Source organism: Pelophylax lessonae (assembly GCF_965119305.1).
Source record: "Pelophylax lessonae genome assembly, chromosome: 5".
NCBI lineage: Eukaryota > Metazoa > Chordata > Amphibia > Anura > Ranidae > Pelophylax > Pelophylax lessonae.
This window is the reverse complement of record NC_138772.1, coordinates 354,695,529-354,711,843: the sequence shown is the minus strand read 5'-3', so window position 1 is coordinate 354,711,843 and position 16,315 is coordinate 354,695,529. Positions and strand designations below refer to the sequence as shown.

Here is a 16,315-nt window from a genome sequence, read left to right as displayed (position 1 = left end):
TAAGGGTGCCTTGACAGAAAAAAGGTTGAGAAACCCTGCTCTAGAGCAATACTTACATTGTTTTTCTGCCTTTTTAAAAGATAACTGGGCAAGATTGTTTCCATTAGCAGAGTTCACTTTTAATAATTCAGTCCACTCCGTGACCAACCAATGCCCATTTTTTGCTGATGTAGTACCCTGCCCTGGATACATTTTAGTTTTTGGCTCTGCTATACCTAGCTGAGCGGAAATTTATTTTCTAGATGAGGTCAGGTCACCCTAAGCCTGGTGGTTGATTGCTACTGCCTGCCTCTAGAAGCAGCTTACAAAAATAGAATAGGAGGGTTAGCCACTGGATTATACACATTTATCTCACCTCAGCCAATCCCTTGGGTTTGGTCCTGAAGGTGTGGCTGGGGAGAAGATAAATGTTTGGTAGGGTCTGTTCAGAGCTCTCTCTCTCTTCAGGGGTCTCAGCCCTTCTGTATTACTGAAGAGATGTTGCTGTTAGGCCTCAGCATGTGCTTTTGTCACCATGCGGTTTTACATACCTAGAAACGCTTTGCATTCTCTGTAGTGTGGGGCTGCCATCAAGAATTTATGCATGGGCATCTGCAAAAGAGCAGCATGTTTTTAAGTGTGGGAACACGTGCGATGTACATACACACAGTCCACGCCCACATAGATGTGACCCTAACCTAAAAGCTTTATGTAAGGAGCACAGATAGGCAATACATAATAGCATACAAGTTAACCACTTGCCGACTGCTCACAGTAATATTACTGCGGCAGTGCTGCTCCCTAGCGTCCAGTCACGTAGTACTACATGACTGGAGTGCATATGATTCCGGCGGCGCTGCCGTTGTGTTTAGACACAGCGGGAGTCGGGCCGCGTGAGGAGAGGCGGCGATTGCCGCCTTCCTCCCACAATCGTCAGGTAAACGGAGAGAAGATCTTCTCACTGACAGGCAGGGACAGATCAGCAGTTTCAGCTATGCTAAAACTGTGATCTCTGTGCCTGTCACAGAACCGCCCCCACACACACACACGTCAGTAAGCATTAGGCATACATTTAACCCCTTGATCACCCCCCAGTATTAACCCCTTCCCTGCCAGTGTCATTATTACAGTAACAGTGCATATTTTTAGCACTGATTACTGTAGTAATGGCTCTTTTTTTGTTTATAGCGCAAAAAATAAAAATTGCAAAGGTGATCAAATACCACCAAAAGAAAGCTCTATTTGTGGGAAAAAAGGATGTAAATTTTGTTTGGGTACAGTGTCGCACGACCATGCAATTGTCCCTTAAAATAACGCAGTTCCAAATCGCAAAATAGAGCCTGGTTAGGAAGGGGCAAATCCTTCCGGGACTAAAGTGGTTAAGATTTTAACAATTTAGTGGGATCTGTGAATAACCACTTTTTCTAATTGCACTATACATTTTAGTCTTGGCTTTGCTAAATCGAGGCCTATGCTTATATTTAGTCATATAATCCACAATTTGTGAATAAGTCTTATTGTATTTTGAAATCTTATTTACTATTCACATTTTTTTTCAGAGATGACCCATTGCTTAAATTGAGCAATGTTATTATATCTCCTCACATGGGCACTGCAACACGTGATTCTCTGCATGCTATGATGGAAGATATGGTACAGAGTATGACGGATGCTGTTAACAGTCATTCGATTTCCTTTGAAGTCACTGACATCTAACTGAAGAGTTCATCATTTTTATAGTTTATTGAAGACCACCTATATACAGTACATCAACCTTTATATCATCCTAAAATAGTTTAGTGCCCATCTAGCATGAATGCTCTACGAGTCTTTTCACTAGGGGTTGCTTCAAATATTAGATCTGTACCAAAAAAAGAACTGTTTAGATAGTTTGTGGATTTTATGCTGTTAAAGATGAAAGAATACATAGTTATAAATGTACTGTATAATATACAGTATATTCTTTCAGCTTGTAGATACAGATTTTCTTCTTCTGCAGAAAAAAATAAACACGTTTCATTTTTTTTTTTTTTCTTACTTGCAGATTTGACCTGTGTTCTAATATTGTATGATAATAGAGTGTAAAAAATAAATATTTATTCAAAAATTGTATGAAAAAAGTTTTAATTTGCTAAGTACAGAAGGCATTCTACTTACAACTGATAAACAAAAAGTATCATTTGTTTTTCTTTTGATTAAATTATGATACCAAACAATTATATGCTAGTGCCAGCTTCTTTCATAATACACGGGTTCACTTGTTAGAATAACTTTTCAAAAAGATGTTAAAAAAATTGTTGTCCTCTGAATTTGTGGAATGCCTTGTGGAACATGGAGACAGTTAATCTGACATTAGACAATTACAGTTTGCAGATTACTGTTGTATCAGCTGAGATTCGAGCATTGGTTGGCCCTTTTCAGTATGATCCAGCTTGACAAGTTGATGTAAAAATCGACTGAGCCAGATGGAAAATTTTCAGTGGATCAATGACTGCATCCTATCAAATGCAGTCGCTGTTAGGCAGGGGCGCTGCTAGGATTGCACCTTTTGGGCACTCAAAGAGTGATAATGTGGTACACATAGTGCAGCATGGCGAACAGTGGGTATGGCCAAATCACCTTGGCATGGGTAAATAAAACCTAAGCTTTCTAGTACCCATCAAATATGCTTTAACTGCTGCAAGAACCTCAGACATGTATAAGCCTCTTACATTTTTTCTGAACCCACTTTACCACTTAAGGACCAGGCCTATTTCTGACACTTGTTGTTTACAAGTTAAAATCAGTATTTTTTGCTAAAAAATTACTTGGAACCCCCAAAAATTTATATATTTTTTTAGCAGAGACCCTAGAAAATAAAATGGAGATCGTTGCAATACTTTGTCACACCGTATTTGAGCAGCGATCTTACAAACGCAATTTTTTGGGGGGAAAATTAATTTTTTTAAATTAAAAAATAAGAAAAGAGTAAAGTTAGCCCAATTTTTTTCTATAATGTGAAAGATAATGTTATGCCGAGTAAATAGATACCCAACATGTCATGCTTCAAAATTGCTCACGCTCGTGGAATGGCGACAAACATTGGTACTTAAAAATCTCCATAGGCTATGCTTTAAAAATTTTTAACAGGTTACAAGTTTAGAGTTACAGAGGAGGTCTAGGGCTAGAATTATTGCTCTCTCTAATGAATGCGGCCATACCTCACATGTGGTTTTAACACCGTTTACATATGTGGGAGCGACTTCGGAGGGATTAACAAATTTACATTTGTTTTCCTTTTATTTTTACCTTTTTTATTTTTTACTTTTACACTGTCCCTTTAATAAAATGTTTTTTTTTTGTATTACTTTTATTCATATTACAAGGAATGTAAACATCCCTTGTAATAGAAATAAGCAGGACAGGTCCTCTTTAATGTGAGATCTGGGGTCAAAAAGACCTCAGATCTCACATTTACCCTTAACAGCAAAAAAGAAAAATGGGCCCTTTAAGGCCTTTGGGAGGAAGCGACGTATGACGTTGCTCTCGTCCTCCAAGGCTATAGAGTCAAGTGGGGGCCATCTTGCGCTCACTCGACTTCCTGCCTGGGACATGGACAGATCCGGATAGTTTTCCCCGTTACTGAGGGCCCCGGTAAGCGGGGAAAACGACCAGGAAGTGGCTGGAGGGGAGGCACCTCTCCTGCTGCCCATAAAAGTGAATCCGCCGCTCTGACCACTTTTATGTGAAAGAGGACTGCCCGCCTTGTAAGAAAGAGAAAATACCAGGGTTATGGCAGCTTTCTGCTGCCATAACACCGGTATTTAACGTCAAAGAAACTGTGGTGGGTGGTCCGGAAGTGGTTAAAAGGCTTAATTTCCCTTAGGATGTAAGGGTTTCAGTGGTTTTACTGGGGTCATAGCTGCAGCTTCAGTCATGATCTGGTATATTTTTTTTCTTTTTTTTCAGTTGGCGATGCTGAATAATGTAAAAGCGATCCAAGCAGCTATAAAGCCGCTGGATTGCTTTTACATGTGGCGGAAAGGGGTCATCTGTCCCCCTGCCACCTTACCGGGCTCTCCCGTAACAGAGGTTCCCTGATTATCTCTGAGACCGGAAGAGGTCAGCATTTTGTCATTTTCGGTTTTGGTTTGTTGTTTATAAGCCGTTACTGATCTCAGTTTGATTAGATGCTTTTGAGGCCAGAGAAGAGAGCCTGGATCTAATAGACCCCAGATCTCTCCATAAAAAGGACCTGCCATGGCCCATGCTATCATAAGGGATGTTGTTCATCCCTTGTGATAGCAGTTAAGTTGACAAAAAAATACAGTAAAATAAAGAGAAAGTGTAAAAAAAAAAAATTTATTTTATATAAGATAACTAATAAAAAACATGTAAAGCACTACCATCCCCCCCCCCCCCCCCCATGCTCATGCGTAAAGGCTTTTAAGTTTCCTCATGATTTAGAAAAATCCGTTTTGGGACCTGGAGCCCAGAGATTTCCTATCTATCCAGGTGGCATGAAATCTCTTAGTCCTGGGTCCAGATTTTGTGAACCACCAGCACATTGATTGGTCAGGTGTGTGCTGGGCTATTTGAAGTGACCATACCATGGTTTTGGGCTCCACCCTCCTGAGGAGTCCAGGTGTGTGCAAGGGAGCAACCAGAGGGGTGCATGTCTGCACTGAAAATAACAGAGACCCAAGCCTGAGGGCCAGAGCAGCAAGGGAGTGTTGGCAATAAAATGGTCTGTGGGAGACAGACAAGGGCCTAAAGTGAAAGGCCACAGCGGCAATGTTGCATGTAAATGCCAGGGGGCTGATTATACCATTATTTAGTGTTGATGGTGAAACCCCCCCCCCCCTGCGAGGGAAACCCTTTGATCTTTTTTTCTTGAACTTTGTTTGAACTTTCTTTAATAAAAATTGGCCAAAAATCCCTTAAATTACCATTTCTGGCATGGACTGAACTCGCTAGCGGGCGCTACACTTGAGCTATACAAGCTTAAACTTTACACTAGTAAGAAATGCTGCTTTATACATGCATGAGAGAAGTGTCAGAATTGGCCTGGGCAGCTAGTAGTTAAAATAACCAGCAACTGTTGAGACAATGAACACTTTGGTCAGAAGTATGTCATTTACAAAATAGTGTATTCTGTATAGTGTATGGGTCTGTAACACACAGAGTACTGAGGTCAGTCCCGAGTTTAGGAGTAAATAATGCACACAGTGAAGGGGCAGAAGTACGTAACACAGAGCGCAGAAGTCAGGAGTACATAACTTAAAGAACGCAAGGGTCTATGAGTGCAGGGTTCAGGAGTGTTTAAGGCACAGAATGAAGGGGGTCAGGAGTACATAATGCATAGAGCACAGGGTCAGGAATGCATAATGTATAGGGGTTAGAAGTGTAGAACACACAGGCCAGTGTACATAGTACAACCAAAAATGACTCCCTTTTGCTAGTGCAATTACTCTTCTCCCCCTCACCGCTCACAGCTCTCTTCCCCATATCCCACTAATACAGGACTCCCTCCTCACTTAAATTTCTTAGTACAGATCTCTATCCCTCACCCAAATCTACCCCCTAGAGGTTACAGATCTCTCTTCTCCCCACCCTCGAAAAATACCCCCAAGTACAGATCTTTCTCTCCCCATCCTAAATCCCCCAGTACAGAATTTTCTCCCCTCCCCACCAACCAAAAAATTTCCTCTGGTACAGCGTGCTCCCCTTGCTCAAATCCCACCAGTACAGTGATCTACCCCCTCCCTAAAGTCTCAGTGAAGGGAAGCCTTCCCATTGGTTGTGCCTTCCCTGGTTCTGCACTTTATCACAGAGGAAGGAGCTGGCAATGCAGACAGTGGCAGAAATTGGATCCGGCGAGATGTGGGGCACATGTCCATAGTGCCTGGATTTTGCAACACTCATGTTGTCTGGGTATTCAGACAGATGCAGTTGCTTTAACTGCCTTAATACAATAGTTATTAGAAACCATTCCTCTAAGTAGTGTGGGCTGAATGAGAGAAATCTAGCTATGTATGTATGAATTATTTAGGAGTCCAGTTAAGCTTAGGGGTTCCTAGATAGCAGGAGTCTAGAGATGGTTAAGCAGACCATATAAAAGAATATGGTCATTATACATATGATGTATATAGTACATGTCATTATACATAGAGTATATGACATATATGGTGTTCCAAGATAATAGAAAAAAAAAATGTATCTTGCAAAAAGTGATGTGCTGTTTTTGAAGCTAAAATTTAGGAATGATTTTTATAGCATAGTTACAATGGCCCAGCTAGGACTAATGTACGTATGCCAATCTCATACCTAACCTATTTCTGGAGAAAATCACTGCAGTTGTCGCCGCTATTCCAGTGCTAGCAGCAGCCTTCTGGGTCTTGCTGCCATTCAGAGAAAGCCTTGTATTTTTTTCAATGAATGCTAGTCGTTCTTTGATTGGACAAGGTGGAGAGGAAGGGCAGTGATGTCAGGATCTCCACCTCGTCCAATCAGAGAACACCTTGGGGTTGATTTACTAAAACTGGAGAAAGCAAAATCTAGTGCAGCTCTCCATGGTAGCCAATCAGTTTCTAACTTCAACTTGTTCAGTTAAGCTTTGACAAAAAAAAAAACCTGAAAGCTTGTTTCTATGCAGAGCTGCATCAGATTTCACTCTCCAATTCTAGTAAATCCAACCCACTGTACTCTTTGAACAAAATACTATGTTTCTCTAAATGGTGGTAGTGCTGAGTGTGTGACCCCAATTATTACTATGCAGAAGGGCAGCTGCTCAACACTGGACCCAGAAAACTGCTGCAGCTTCTCCATGGATCGGTCATGTGTGAGATATGCAAACCTACATTAGTCTAAGGTGAACCAACGTAATTATGTTTTAAAAATCATCAGGAGCGGCTCCAGTCTATTTTTTTTTTTTTTTTTTTTTGGGGGGGGGGGGGGGGTGGGGGTGCCAGAAAATAGGTGTTTCTACATGGTCTATGGCTTGTAGTGTGACACTTTATTCTCCCTTTGTAAACACCCCACAATATTTAACCCATGGTAGGACACAGCACAGTAATTAATCAGGGAATTGTTCATTCCTTAACCCCTTCAGCTCTGGAAGATTTAACCCCCTTCGTGACCAGGCCATTTTTTGCAATATGGCACTGCGTTACTTTAACTGACAACTGCGGTGTTGTGCGACGCTGTACACAAAAAAAATTGATGTCCTTTTTTTCCCCAAGAATATAGTTTTCCTTTTTTGCGCTATAAACAAAAAAAGGCTCACAATTTTAATAAAAAAAAAAAAAATATTTTTTTTACTTTCTGCTATAAAACACATCCAATAAAAAAAACTGTAAAAATCAAATTTCTTTATCAATTTAGGCCAATATGTACTCCGCTACATGTTTTTCCCAATAAAAAAAATCCCAATAAGCATATTATGATTGGTTTGGGCAAAAGTTATAGCGTCCACAAATTATGTGATTTTTTTTTGGTATTTTATTAATTTTTACTAGTAATGGCGGTGATCAGCCACTTATAGCGAGACTGCGACATGGTGACGGATAAATCAGATACCAAGTGACACTTTTTTGGGCACCAGTGACACTAATTTAGTAATCGGTGCTAAAAAATATGCACTATCATTGTATTAATGACAGTGGCAAGAAAAGGGTTACCATCAGGGGCGATTCAAAGGGTTAAATGTGTCCCTAAGGAGTGCTTTCTAACTGTGTGGGCAATGCTTTAATTGTGGAAAGACAGAAATCATTGTTCCTACTTAGCAGAAACACAGGATCTCTGTCTTCCCTTGTCACAGAACGACGATCTGCCTTGTTTACATAGGCAGACCATCACTCTTCCTCTCTCTGGAACGATCGGCGGGTCCCGGCGAACATCGGGTCTGCCGTACCCGCTGTCTGGCTACTGCTGTGTCCAATCACAGCGGTAGCTGGTCACTGGCGTCAGTGCGAAATCACGTACCTGTACGTGATTTTGCTCAGAAGACCCGCCGACCCGCAGTATATGTACGTTGGACGGTCGGCAGGAGGTTAAAGTAGAATCTTTAGGCAAAATGTAATTTCATTAACGGACACAGCTCCTTATCTTCTTGGTAGTTGGGTTATACTGCCCCCTACAGGGGTAGGCCACTAGGCAGGAAAAACCTTGCCTATGAGGCAGTACTAGGGGGTATACTCCCACTCTCAGCTATAGGCATTCAGTTCTCTTCTGCCTAGTCAGGAGTAAGGAACTGGTGGGATTTCTGGTCCTGGCAATTTCTTTCCTTTTAAATTGAATTTTTTTGCCTGGTGCTGCAAGTGCCTGATCGGTGGTGGTGAGTCTTTTTGTGGGGTTTTCTCTCCCTCTTTCTGCTATAGAAGCGGTAGTGCTCTGTGGTGGACCCTGTGTTACCACCAGTGGGGTGGGGGTGTCTCTAGCAGTGTTATACACTTTTTTTGTGTGGGTCCTCCTCTTCTATAATGCAGTCCCTGGAGCACATTTCCCCACCTGATCCCTTCTCAGAGGCTGTCGGGCCCCCTGGGTCCCACCAATCCCTGACTGCGCTGACAGCGGTCCTGGAGTCCTTAGTGTCCAAGGTGAATTTGGTCCTGGGAAAAACGGGCTAGCAAAAAGTGTCCCCCCGCCTTCCACTGCCTTATCTGTCTCATCAGATCCTGAATCTGATTTGGCCTCTGCGGATGTGAGTTACTCTTCTGGGTCTGCATCCACGCAATCTGCACGCTCAGATAGTAAGGATAATTCCTCTGCTCCTCTAGCCGCGCATGAAAAGACGCTGGTGCATACGCTGATTGTGTCAGTGCGAGAAACTTTACAGATGGAGGATGCGGCTGATGTTGCGTCGGAGGTGCAGGTCCCTTTTGGCACCCACAGGCCCCCCAAGGCGGCGAGGGTGTTCTTCTTTCCTGCTTACTTTTATAATATTGTCACTAAACAGTGGGGTTGTCCAAGACGCACTTTTGAAGTTCCTAAGCGTTTTGCGATGCGGTATCCTTCTGAAGATTCCTTGCTTAAAATATGGACGGACCCACCTGTAGTGGACTTGCCGATTTCGTCAGCGGGGGATTTCGGAATTGGGGTACCTGGACAATCTTCTTCTGCGAGCAGAGTCTCCGACTGCTCTGATGGACAACTTGGAGGTTACTCTGATGGAATTCTGTTGGATTCTGTACCTTCAGAAGTCTGCTCTGGTTCCGTCCACGAGACTGGACTATCTGGGTCTGACTCTGGACTCGGCCTTAGCCAGAGTGTTTCTTCCTCTTGAAAAACTCCTGAAATTGCAGGAGGCAATCCAGCTTCTGTTGTCCAGCAGATGGTCATCCCTCCAGGCATGTGGGTGCTTGGCCTGATGGTGTCTACCTTCGAGACGGTTCCGTTTTGCACAATTCCACACAAGATCTCTGCAGGTCTCAACAGGAAGGTAGAGAGGTTTGTGGCACGGTCTCGAGATCCTCTAGCCGACGCCACAGATGCCTTAGTGGCTTCTTGGAGCCAGTATCATCTGATTTTACGGCTTCCCCCCTCTCAAGCTAATGCCAAGACTCCTGCGCAGGATCGAGGCAGAAGGGATTCTGGTTCTAGTGGCTCCAGACTGGCATCACTTGTCTTGGTACGCTGATCTGGTACGGCTGGTTGCAGATGCTCCTTGGAGACTTCCTCTCAGGGAAGATCTTCTGTCCCAAGGGCCAATCTTCCATCCTGCTTTACGGTCGCCCGTTTTAATGGCTTGGCTGTTGAAAGCCAGGTGCTGAAGGACAGAGGTTTGTCTGAATCTGTGATTCCTACGCTCTTAAAGGCTAGAAAATCTACCTCTAGGAAGATCTACCATCGTACTTGGAAGACGTACATTGCATGGTGTGAGTCTCTTGGGGTTCACCCTCGCTCCTTTTCGGTGGCTCAGATATTGGCTTTCCTCCAACGGGGGGGGGGGTTAAGCAGCGCCTGGCCTTGAGTACCATCAAGGGCAAGGTTTTGGCCTTAGCGGTTTCCTTTTAAAGTCCATTGGCCACACATTCCTTGGTGTACACCTTTATCCAGGGTGTTTGACACTTGGCTCCTCCAGTGCGGTCTCCATTGCCGCCATGGGACCTCAATTTGGTGCTGTCTGTTCTTCAGAAGCCTCGCTTCGAAAGTCTTTGGGAGGTTTCCCTGCTTATGTTGTCCCTGAAGGTGGTCTTTTTGGTGGTTATTACTTTTGCACGCAGGGTGTTGGAAATGGTGGCGTTGCCTTGTCGTTCACCCTACCTGGTGGTTCACAGAGATAAGGTTGTTCTTTGTCCCTGTCCGTCGTTCCTTCTGATTTCCATTTGAATGAAGACATTGTGTTGCCTTCCCTATGTCCCAGACCTAAACATCCTAAGGAAATTGCCTTGCATTCCTTGGATGTGGTTCAGGCAATCGGTGTGCCTGGCAGCTACGGAGTCTTTTAAGGAAGTCAAACTCACTATTTGTGCTAACTGATGGGTATTGGAAAGGGTTGTCCTCTTCCTCTGAAACCATTTCCAGATGGATCAGCCAGACTATTCCATCAAGGGTCAGGGTCAGTGCTGTATCTTGTCCTAGGCCAACAAGGCCCAGGCCTAGGGCAGCACTTTGCAGGGGGGGCAGCAAAAAAGCTGATGGGGCTGCACTGATATGCTGCCCTGATGGGCACTGATATGTTGCACTGATGGCCACTGATGAGACTGATAAGCTACACTGATAGGGCTGCACTGATAAGACAGCACTGATGGGCACTGATATGATGCACTGATAGGCTGCACTAATGGGCACTGAGAGGCTGCACTGGTGACCACTGATGGGGCTGCACTGATGGGCATTGATGAAGATGAACTTATGGGCATTTATGAAGATGAACTTATGGGAACTGATGAAGCTGCACTGATGGGCACTGTGTGGTTGTGGTCTGTGGTTTACAAATGACAGAAAGGGTCATAAACAGCAAAGGGTGTGGCCTTTACAGGAAGGGGGGGGTCATATTTAAATTAGGAGTGCCCAAGTTTAGTCAGGCCTAGGGCAGCACAAAACCTAAATACACCACTGGTCAGGGTTCTCCTATCCCCGTCAAGGCGCACTCTACTCGGGCGCTCAGTGCCTCCTGAGCCTTCTGTCATCAGGCGTCAGTGATGCAGGTTTGCAAGGCAAAGTTCTATAAAGTGGATGCGTTGGCATCTGCGGATGTTTCTATTGGCAGCAAAGGTTTTGCAGGCTGCTGTTTAGAGGACTTGATCCTCTTTGAGGATGTATGTTTTTTTTCAGATGGGCTCCAGTTGTTTTGTTTGGGCTCCTGTTGCCTGGTTGGCTACAGTTTAGCCTGGGGGATTTTTTTGCTGTTCCCACCCGTCATTTTAACACTGCTTTGGGCATCCCAATGGTTAAGAAGATCAGGAGCTGTGTCCGTCAATGAACGAAAAAGAAAATGTGATTTTTGACTTACCGCAAAACCCATTTCTCTGATGTTCATTGACGGACACAGCACCCACCCACCCCTCTGTAGAGTTGTAATTAATCTGACATTGCTTGTAACAAAACAGAGTACCTATAGCAGGGAGAGGGAGTATACCCCCTGGGACTGCCCATAGACGTAGCCAGATTATTTTTCTACCTAGTGTCCTACTCCTGAAGGGGGCAGTATAACCCAATGGTTATGACGATGAGGAGCTGTGTCCGTCAATGAACATCAGAGAAAAGGATTATACGGTAAGTGAAAAATCCCATTTTATCTCATACCAGGGACCATGGATCAGTTTGAATACATAAAAAAACACTTGAAGGGGTTATGTTGCCTTATGCCAAAGAGGAAATGCCCTTGAAATAGGTGTTTCAACAAGAGAACAAACCCAAACACACCAGTAAGCGAGCAGCATCTTGGTTCCAGACCAACAAGATTAACGTTATGGAGTGGCCAGCCCAATCCCTGGACCTTAATCCAATAAGAAACGTATGTGGTGACATCAAAAATGCTGATTCTGAGGTAAAACCAAGAAATGCTGAGGAATTTTGGAATGTAGTGCAAACATCCTGGGCTAGAATATCTGTTCACAGGTGCCAGACGTTGGTCAACACAGCTGTGAAGCAGTTCTCAGATGCTCAGTTCTTAGATTATACAACTAAAAATTAGTTCAGTGATTCACAGGAAAGTTAAATATTCAAGCATTTTTTTAGTTTGTACAGTAAATATTTGAGTTTGTAAAGAGAGATGCAGACACTACTATTTTTTGGAAAAACCTAATAATATTCCCTTTTCCTCATTTTTTGTAAAGTAATAAGTTTGAAACCTTTTTCTTCATGTTTTGATTTGGAATATAATGTGAAGTGTTCCCAAGGCAATTAGTGTGTATGGAAATAAAAGCTATGTAAAGATTTAATCTAAAAAAAGCCTTACTAACTTTTTGAGGTTGAATATATTTTTATTAATAATTTCTGCAAATGCAAATCAAAGACGAAAAACATATGAAATAAGGGAAGTGAAGTGTACCCATAATCGAAAGTTTACAGAATCAAGACAGAAAAAGGGCCCTTCAGAGGCCACAGGTTACAATAAACCACATCATATACACTGTATTATCACTTTTTAAACACAACTGTACCTACTTACATTGATCCAAGCTGAACCAATGTAACTGTGTAAACATTGCCATACCTAAACTTGTGTAATATTGAGAGATGCAATATTTTTTGCTTTAACAAAGCAAAATATTATTTAAGACAGAATTTTTGTTCACAACATACCTGCTACGTCTGATGATAAATCTGACACCACTGATGTCCCTTCTCCTTTGTACATGGTGGGGTCATGGGATTAGGAGACTTTCTGTGAAGTTTGCACAATGTTGTACAGGAATCACAAAGGTTTGGTTGGCAGTGCAGCTCAACTCCACCTATAGTGAGTTATGCTTTCTTAGGTAAAAGCCAAAACATTTTCCAAATGCTGCTCAACCATGCCTTGAATGTTCAGAGCACTTTGCCATTCAGAGAACAATAAGTAGTCACTTGCCAACCACACACACACTGTAGCTTTACTGCTAAAGTTTGGGCTGGCTTTGCAGAATACTGCACATATATACATGATTCTGCTTTTCCGGGTAGGGGGCACGTGCTGGCTCTGCTGTGTCACAGCACAAGCTGATCAGTGAGTGCTGGCTAATTAATGACCGCTGGCACCCGCTGATCGGCGAGAAGGAAGACAGGACAGAGCTCTGCATATGTAAACAATACAGAGCTCTGTCCTGTTAGCAAGGATATGCTCCAAAGCAGGGAATAAAAACTGGCACATCCCTTAGTGAAAGCACCTCACAGTACACACAAAAACACTGCATATTTTTAGCACTGACCACTTCATTGGCGTCACTGGTTCCCACAAAAGTGTCAGATCACCAGCCATACTTTTTTTTTTTTTTTTTTACCAAAAATATGTAGCAGAATACATATTGGCCTACAGTGATGAAGAAATTGGATTTTTTTTTTTTTTGTTTGGATAAGTTTTATAGCAGAAAGTAAAAAAATATATATTTTTTCAAAAATGTTTTTCTTTTGTCATTTTTATAGTGCAAAAAAAAACCCCCGGTGGTAAAAGACCCAGTGGTAATGGTGATTTTTGGGGGAAAACAATGACACAAATTTCATTTGAGTACAGCATTGCATGACCACGCAACTGTCAAAGTAAGGCAGTGCCATAAAGCAAAAAAATGGCCTCGTCATGAAGGGGGGTAAATATTTCAATGGTGAAGTGGGTTGGTTAAAGGCATTGTGGATATTGTAGAAATTGACAAGTATGGCATCACAAATCTCAGCAAGAAGTTTGAAAAAATGCAATTTTTGATTTACCGTAAAATCCATTTCTCTGATGTTCATTGACGGACACAGCTCCTGATCTTCTTAACCATTGGGTTATACTGCCCCCTACAGGAGTAGGACAATAGGCAGAAAAAAAAAACTCTGGCTACGCCTATGAGCAGTCCCAGGGGGTATACTCCCTCTTTCTGCTATAGGTACTCAGTTTTGTTACAAGCAGTGTCAGAAGAATGACAACTCCACAGAGGGATGGGTGAGTGCTGTGTCCGTCAATGAACATCAGAGAAATGGATTTTATGGTAAGTCAAAAATCCCATTTTCTCTTTCGTTCATTGACGGACACAGCTCCTAAACATCTTAACCATTGGGATGTCCCAAAGCAGTGTTAAACATGAGGGGTGGGAACAGCGAAAAAGAAACTCCCAAAGCTAACTATAGCCAACCAGGTAAACAGGAGCTCAACCAAAACAACTGGAGCTCCCCTGAAACAAACAATACATCCTCAAAGAGGACCAGGTCCTCCAAACAGCAGCCTGCAAAACCTTGTGGCCAAAGGAAGTATCCGCAGATGCCAACACATCCACTTTATAGAATTTGGTGAAAGTGTGCACCAACGACCAGGTGGCCTCCTTGCAAACCTGCTTCACTGACCCCTGATGACGGAAGGCACAGGAGGTACTGAGCGCCCGAGTAGAGTGTGCCTTGACAGGGAAAGGAGGAACCTGACCCCTGATGGAATAGGCCTGAATCCCTGTCTGTCTGATCCATCTGGAAATGGTCGCAGAGGAAGCAGACAACCCTTTCCGAGGCCCATCCGTGAGCAAAAATAGTGAGTCTGACTTCCTAAAAGAATCAGTAGCTTCCAGGTACACTCTAATTGCACCGGACCACATCCAAGGCATGCAAAGCAATTTCCTTTGGATGTTGTGGCCTGGGACACAGAGAAGGCAACACAATGTCTTTATTCAAATGAAAACCTGAGACAACCTTTGGAAGGAATGACGGACAGGGGCGAAAAACCACCTCTCTGTAAACCATCAAGTAAGGTGAACGACAAGATAACACCGCCAATTCTGACACCCTGTGCGCAGAGGTGATAGCCACCAAAAAGGCCAACTTTTGGGACAACATAAGCAGGGGAATCTCCTGAAGATTCTCAAAAGGAGGCTTCTGGGGGACTGAGACCACCAAATTGAGGTCCCATGGTGGCAATGGAGACTGCACTGGAGGGGTCAAGTGCCTAACTCCCTGAAGAACGCACCAGGGAGTATGTCGCCAAGGGCCGTTGAAAGAAGGTCAATAAGGCCAACACCTGACCCTTGATGGTACTCAAGGCCAGTTTCTGCTCAACCCCCCAGTTGAAGGAAGGTCGAGATCCGCGCCACCGAAAAAAGAGTGAGGATGAACCCCAAGAGACCCACACCACGCAATGTACGTCTTCCACGTACAATGGTAGATCTGCCTGGAAATAGATTTCCTAGTTTTTAACAGCATTGGAATCACTGACTCAGACAAACCTCAATACATCAGCACCTAGCGTTTAACAACCAAGCCATCAAAGCCATCGACTAAAGCAGGATGGAAGATTGGTCCTTGGGACAGCAGGTCCTCCCTGAGAGGAAGCTTCCAAGGAACATCAGCGACCATCCGCACCAGATCAACTCTCCAAGCCAAGGGAGGCCAGTCCGGGGCCACTAAGATAACTGAAATCCCTTATGCCTCAATCCGGCGTAGAAGTCTTGGCAGAAGCTTGAGAGGAGGGAAGGCGTAAATCAGACGATACCCCACTGAGCCACCAGTGTGTCTGGGGCTTCTGCCAGTGGATCCTGTGACCGAGCCACAAAATTCAAACTTTCTGTTGAGCCCGGACCCCAACATACCCACCTCGGGGATGCACCACCGGAGACTCAACTAATGAAATCCCTCCGGATGACGGGACCACTCCCCATGGTCCAACGCCTGCTGACTGAGGTAATCTGCCTGCCAGTTTTCCACCTCAGGAATGTGTACGGCGGAGAGGGCTGGAACGAACCGCTCTGCCCACCTTAGAATGCCAGCTACCTCCACAGCCACCAGGACACTTCTTGTGCCCCCCTGGTGATTGACATAAGCCACGGCCTGGCATTGTCTGAATGCGCACTGGACATCCCTGAAGACGATCTGTCCAATGTTCCAGACACAGTCTGATCGCTCAGAGTTTTAAAGACATTGATCGGTAGTCTGGATTCTTCCAGTGTCCAGATCCCATGAGCAGAATTTTTGCCAGAAGACGCCTCCCCAGCCGGACAGGCTGGCATCCATGGTGACCACTGTCCAATACAAGGGGAGGAAGGATTTGCCCAGCCCAAGAATGAAGCCACCATATTAGACACTCTTTCGTTTAACGGCTCAGCCAGACCTGATTGTCCAGAGACTGCGAATTCTTGCCTCATTTGGCCAGAATCTCCCTTGCCGGGACCTCATATGGAACTTTGTAGACGGAACCGTCTCGCAGGTAGACACCATCAGGCCCAGCAGCCGCATGCCAGTCCAGAGGGATGACCAT

The 16,315-nt window shown here is 44.0% G+C and overlaps 1 protein-coding gene across 2 annotated transcripts in view; it reads left to right on the top strand.

The window, feature by feature from the left end:
• LOC309557055 (glyoxylate/hydroxypyruvate reductase B-like) overlaps positions 1-16,315 on the top strand; it is a 96,898-nt gene that overhangs the window by 68,362 nt on the left and 12,221 nt on the right. The window contains exon 6 of one of the 2 annotated variants that reach the window (XM_082259661.1): positions 1,539-1,844. The exons of the other annotated variant lie outside the window; for it this stretch is intronic. Within the exon in view, the coding sequence (XP_082115787.1) occupies positions 1,539-1,695 (157 nt within the window). The 3' untranslated portion in view covers positions 1,696-1,844. Of the gene's footprint in view, positions 1-1,538; positions 1,845-16,315 lie in introns of those variants that run through there. 2 annotated transcript variants of the gene reach the window in all.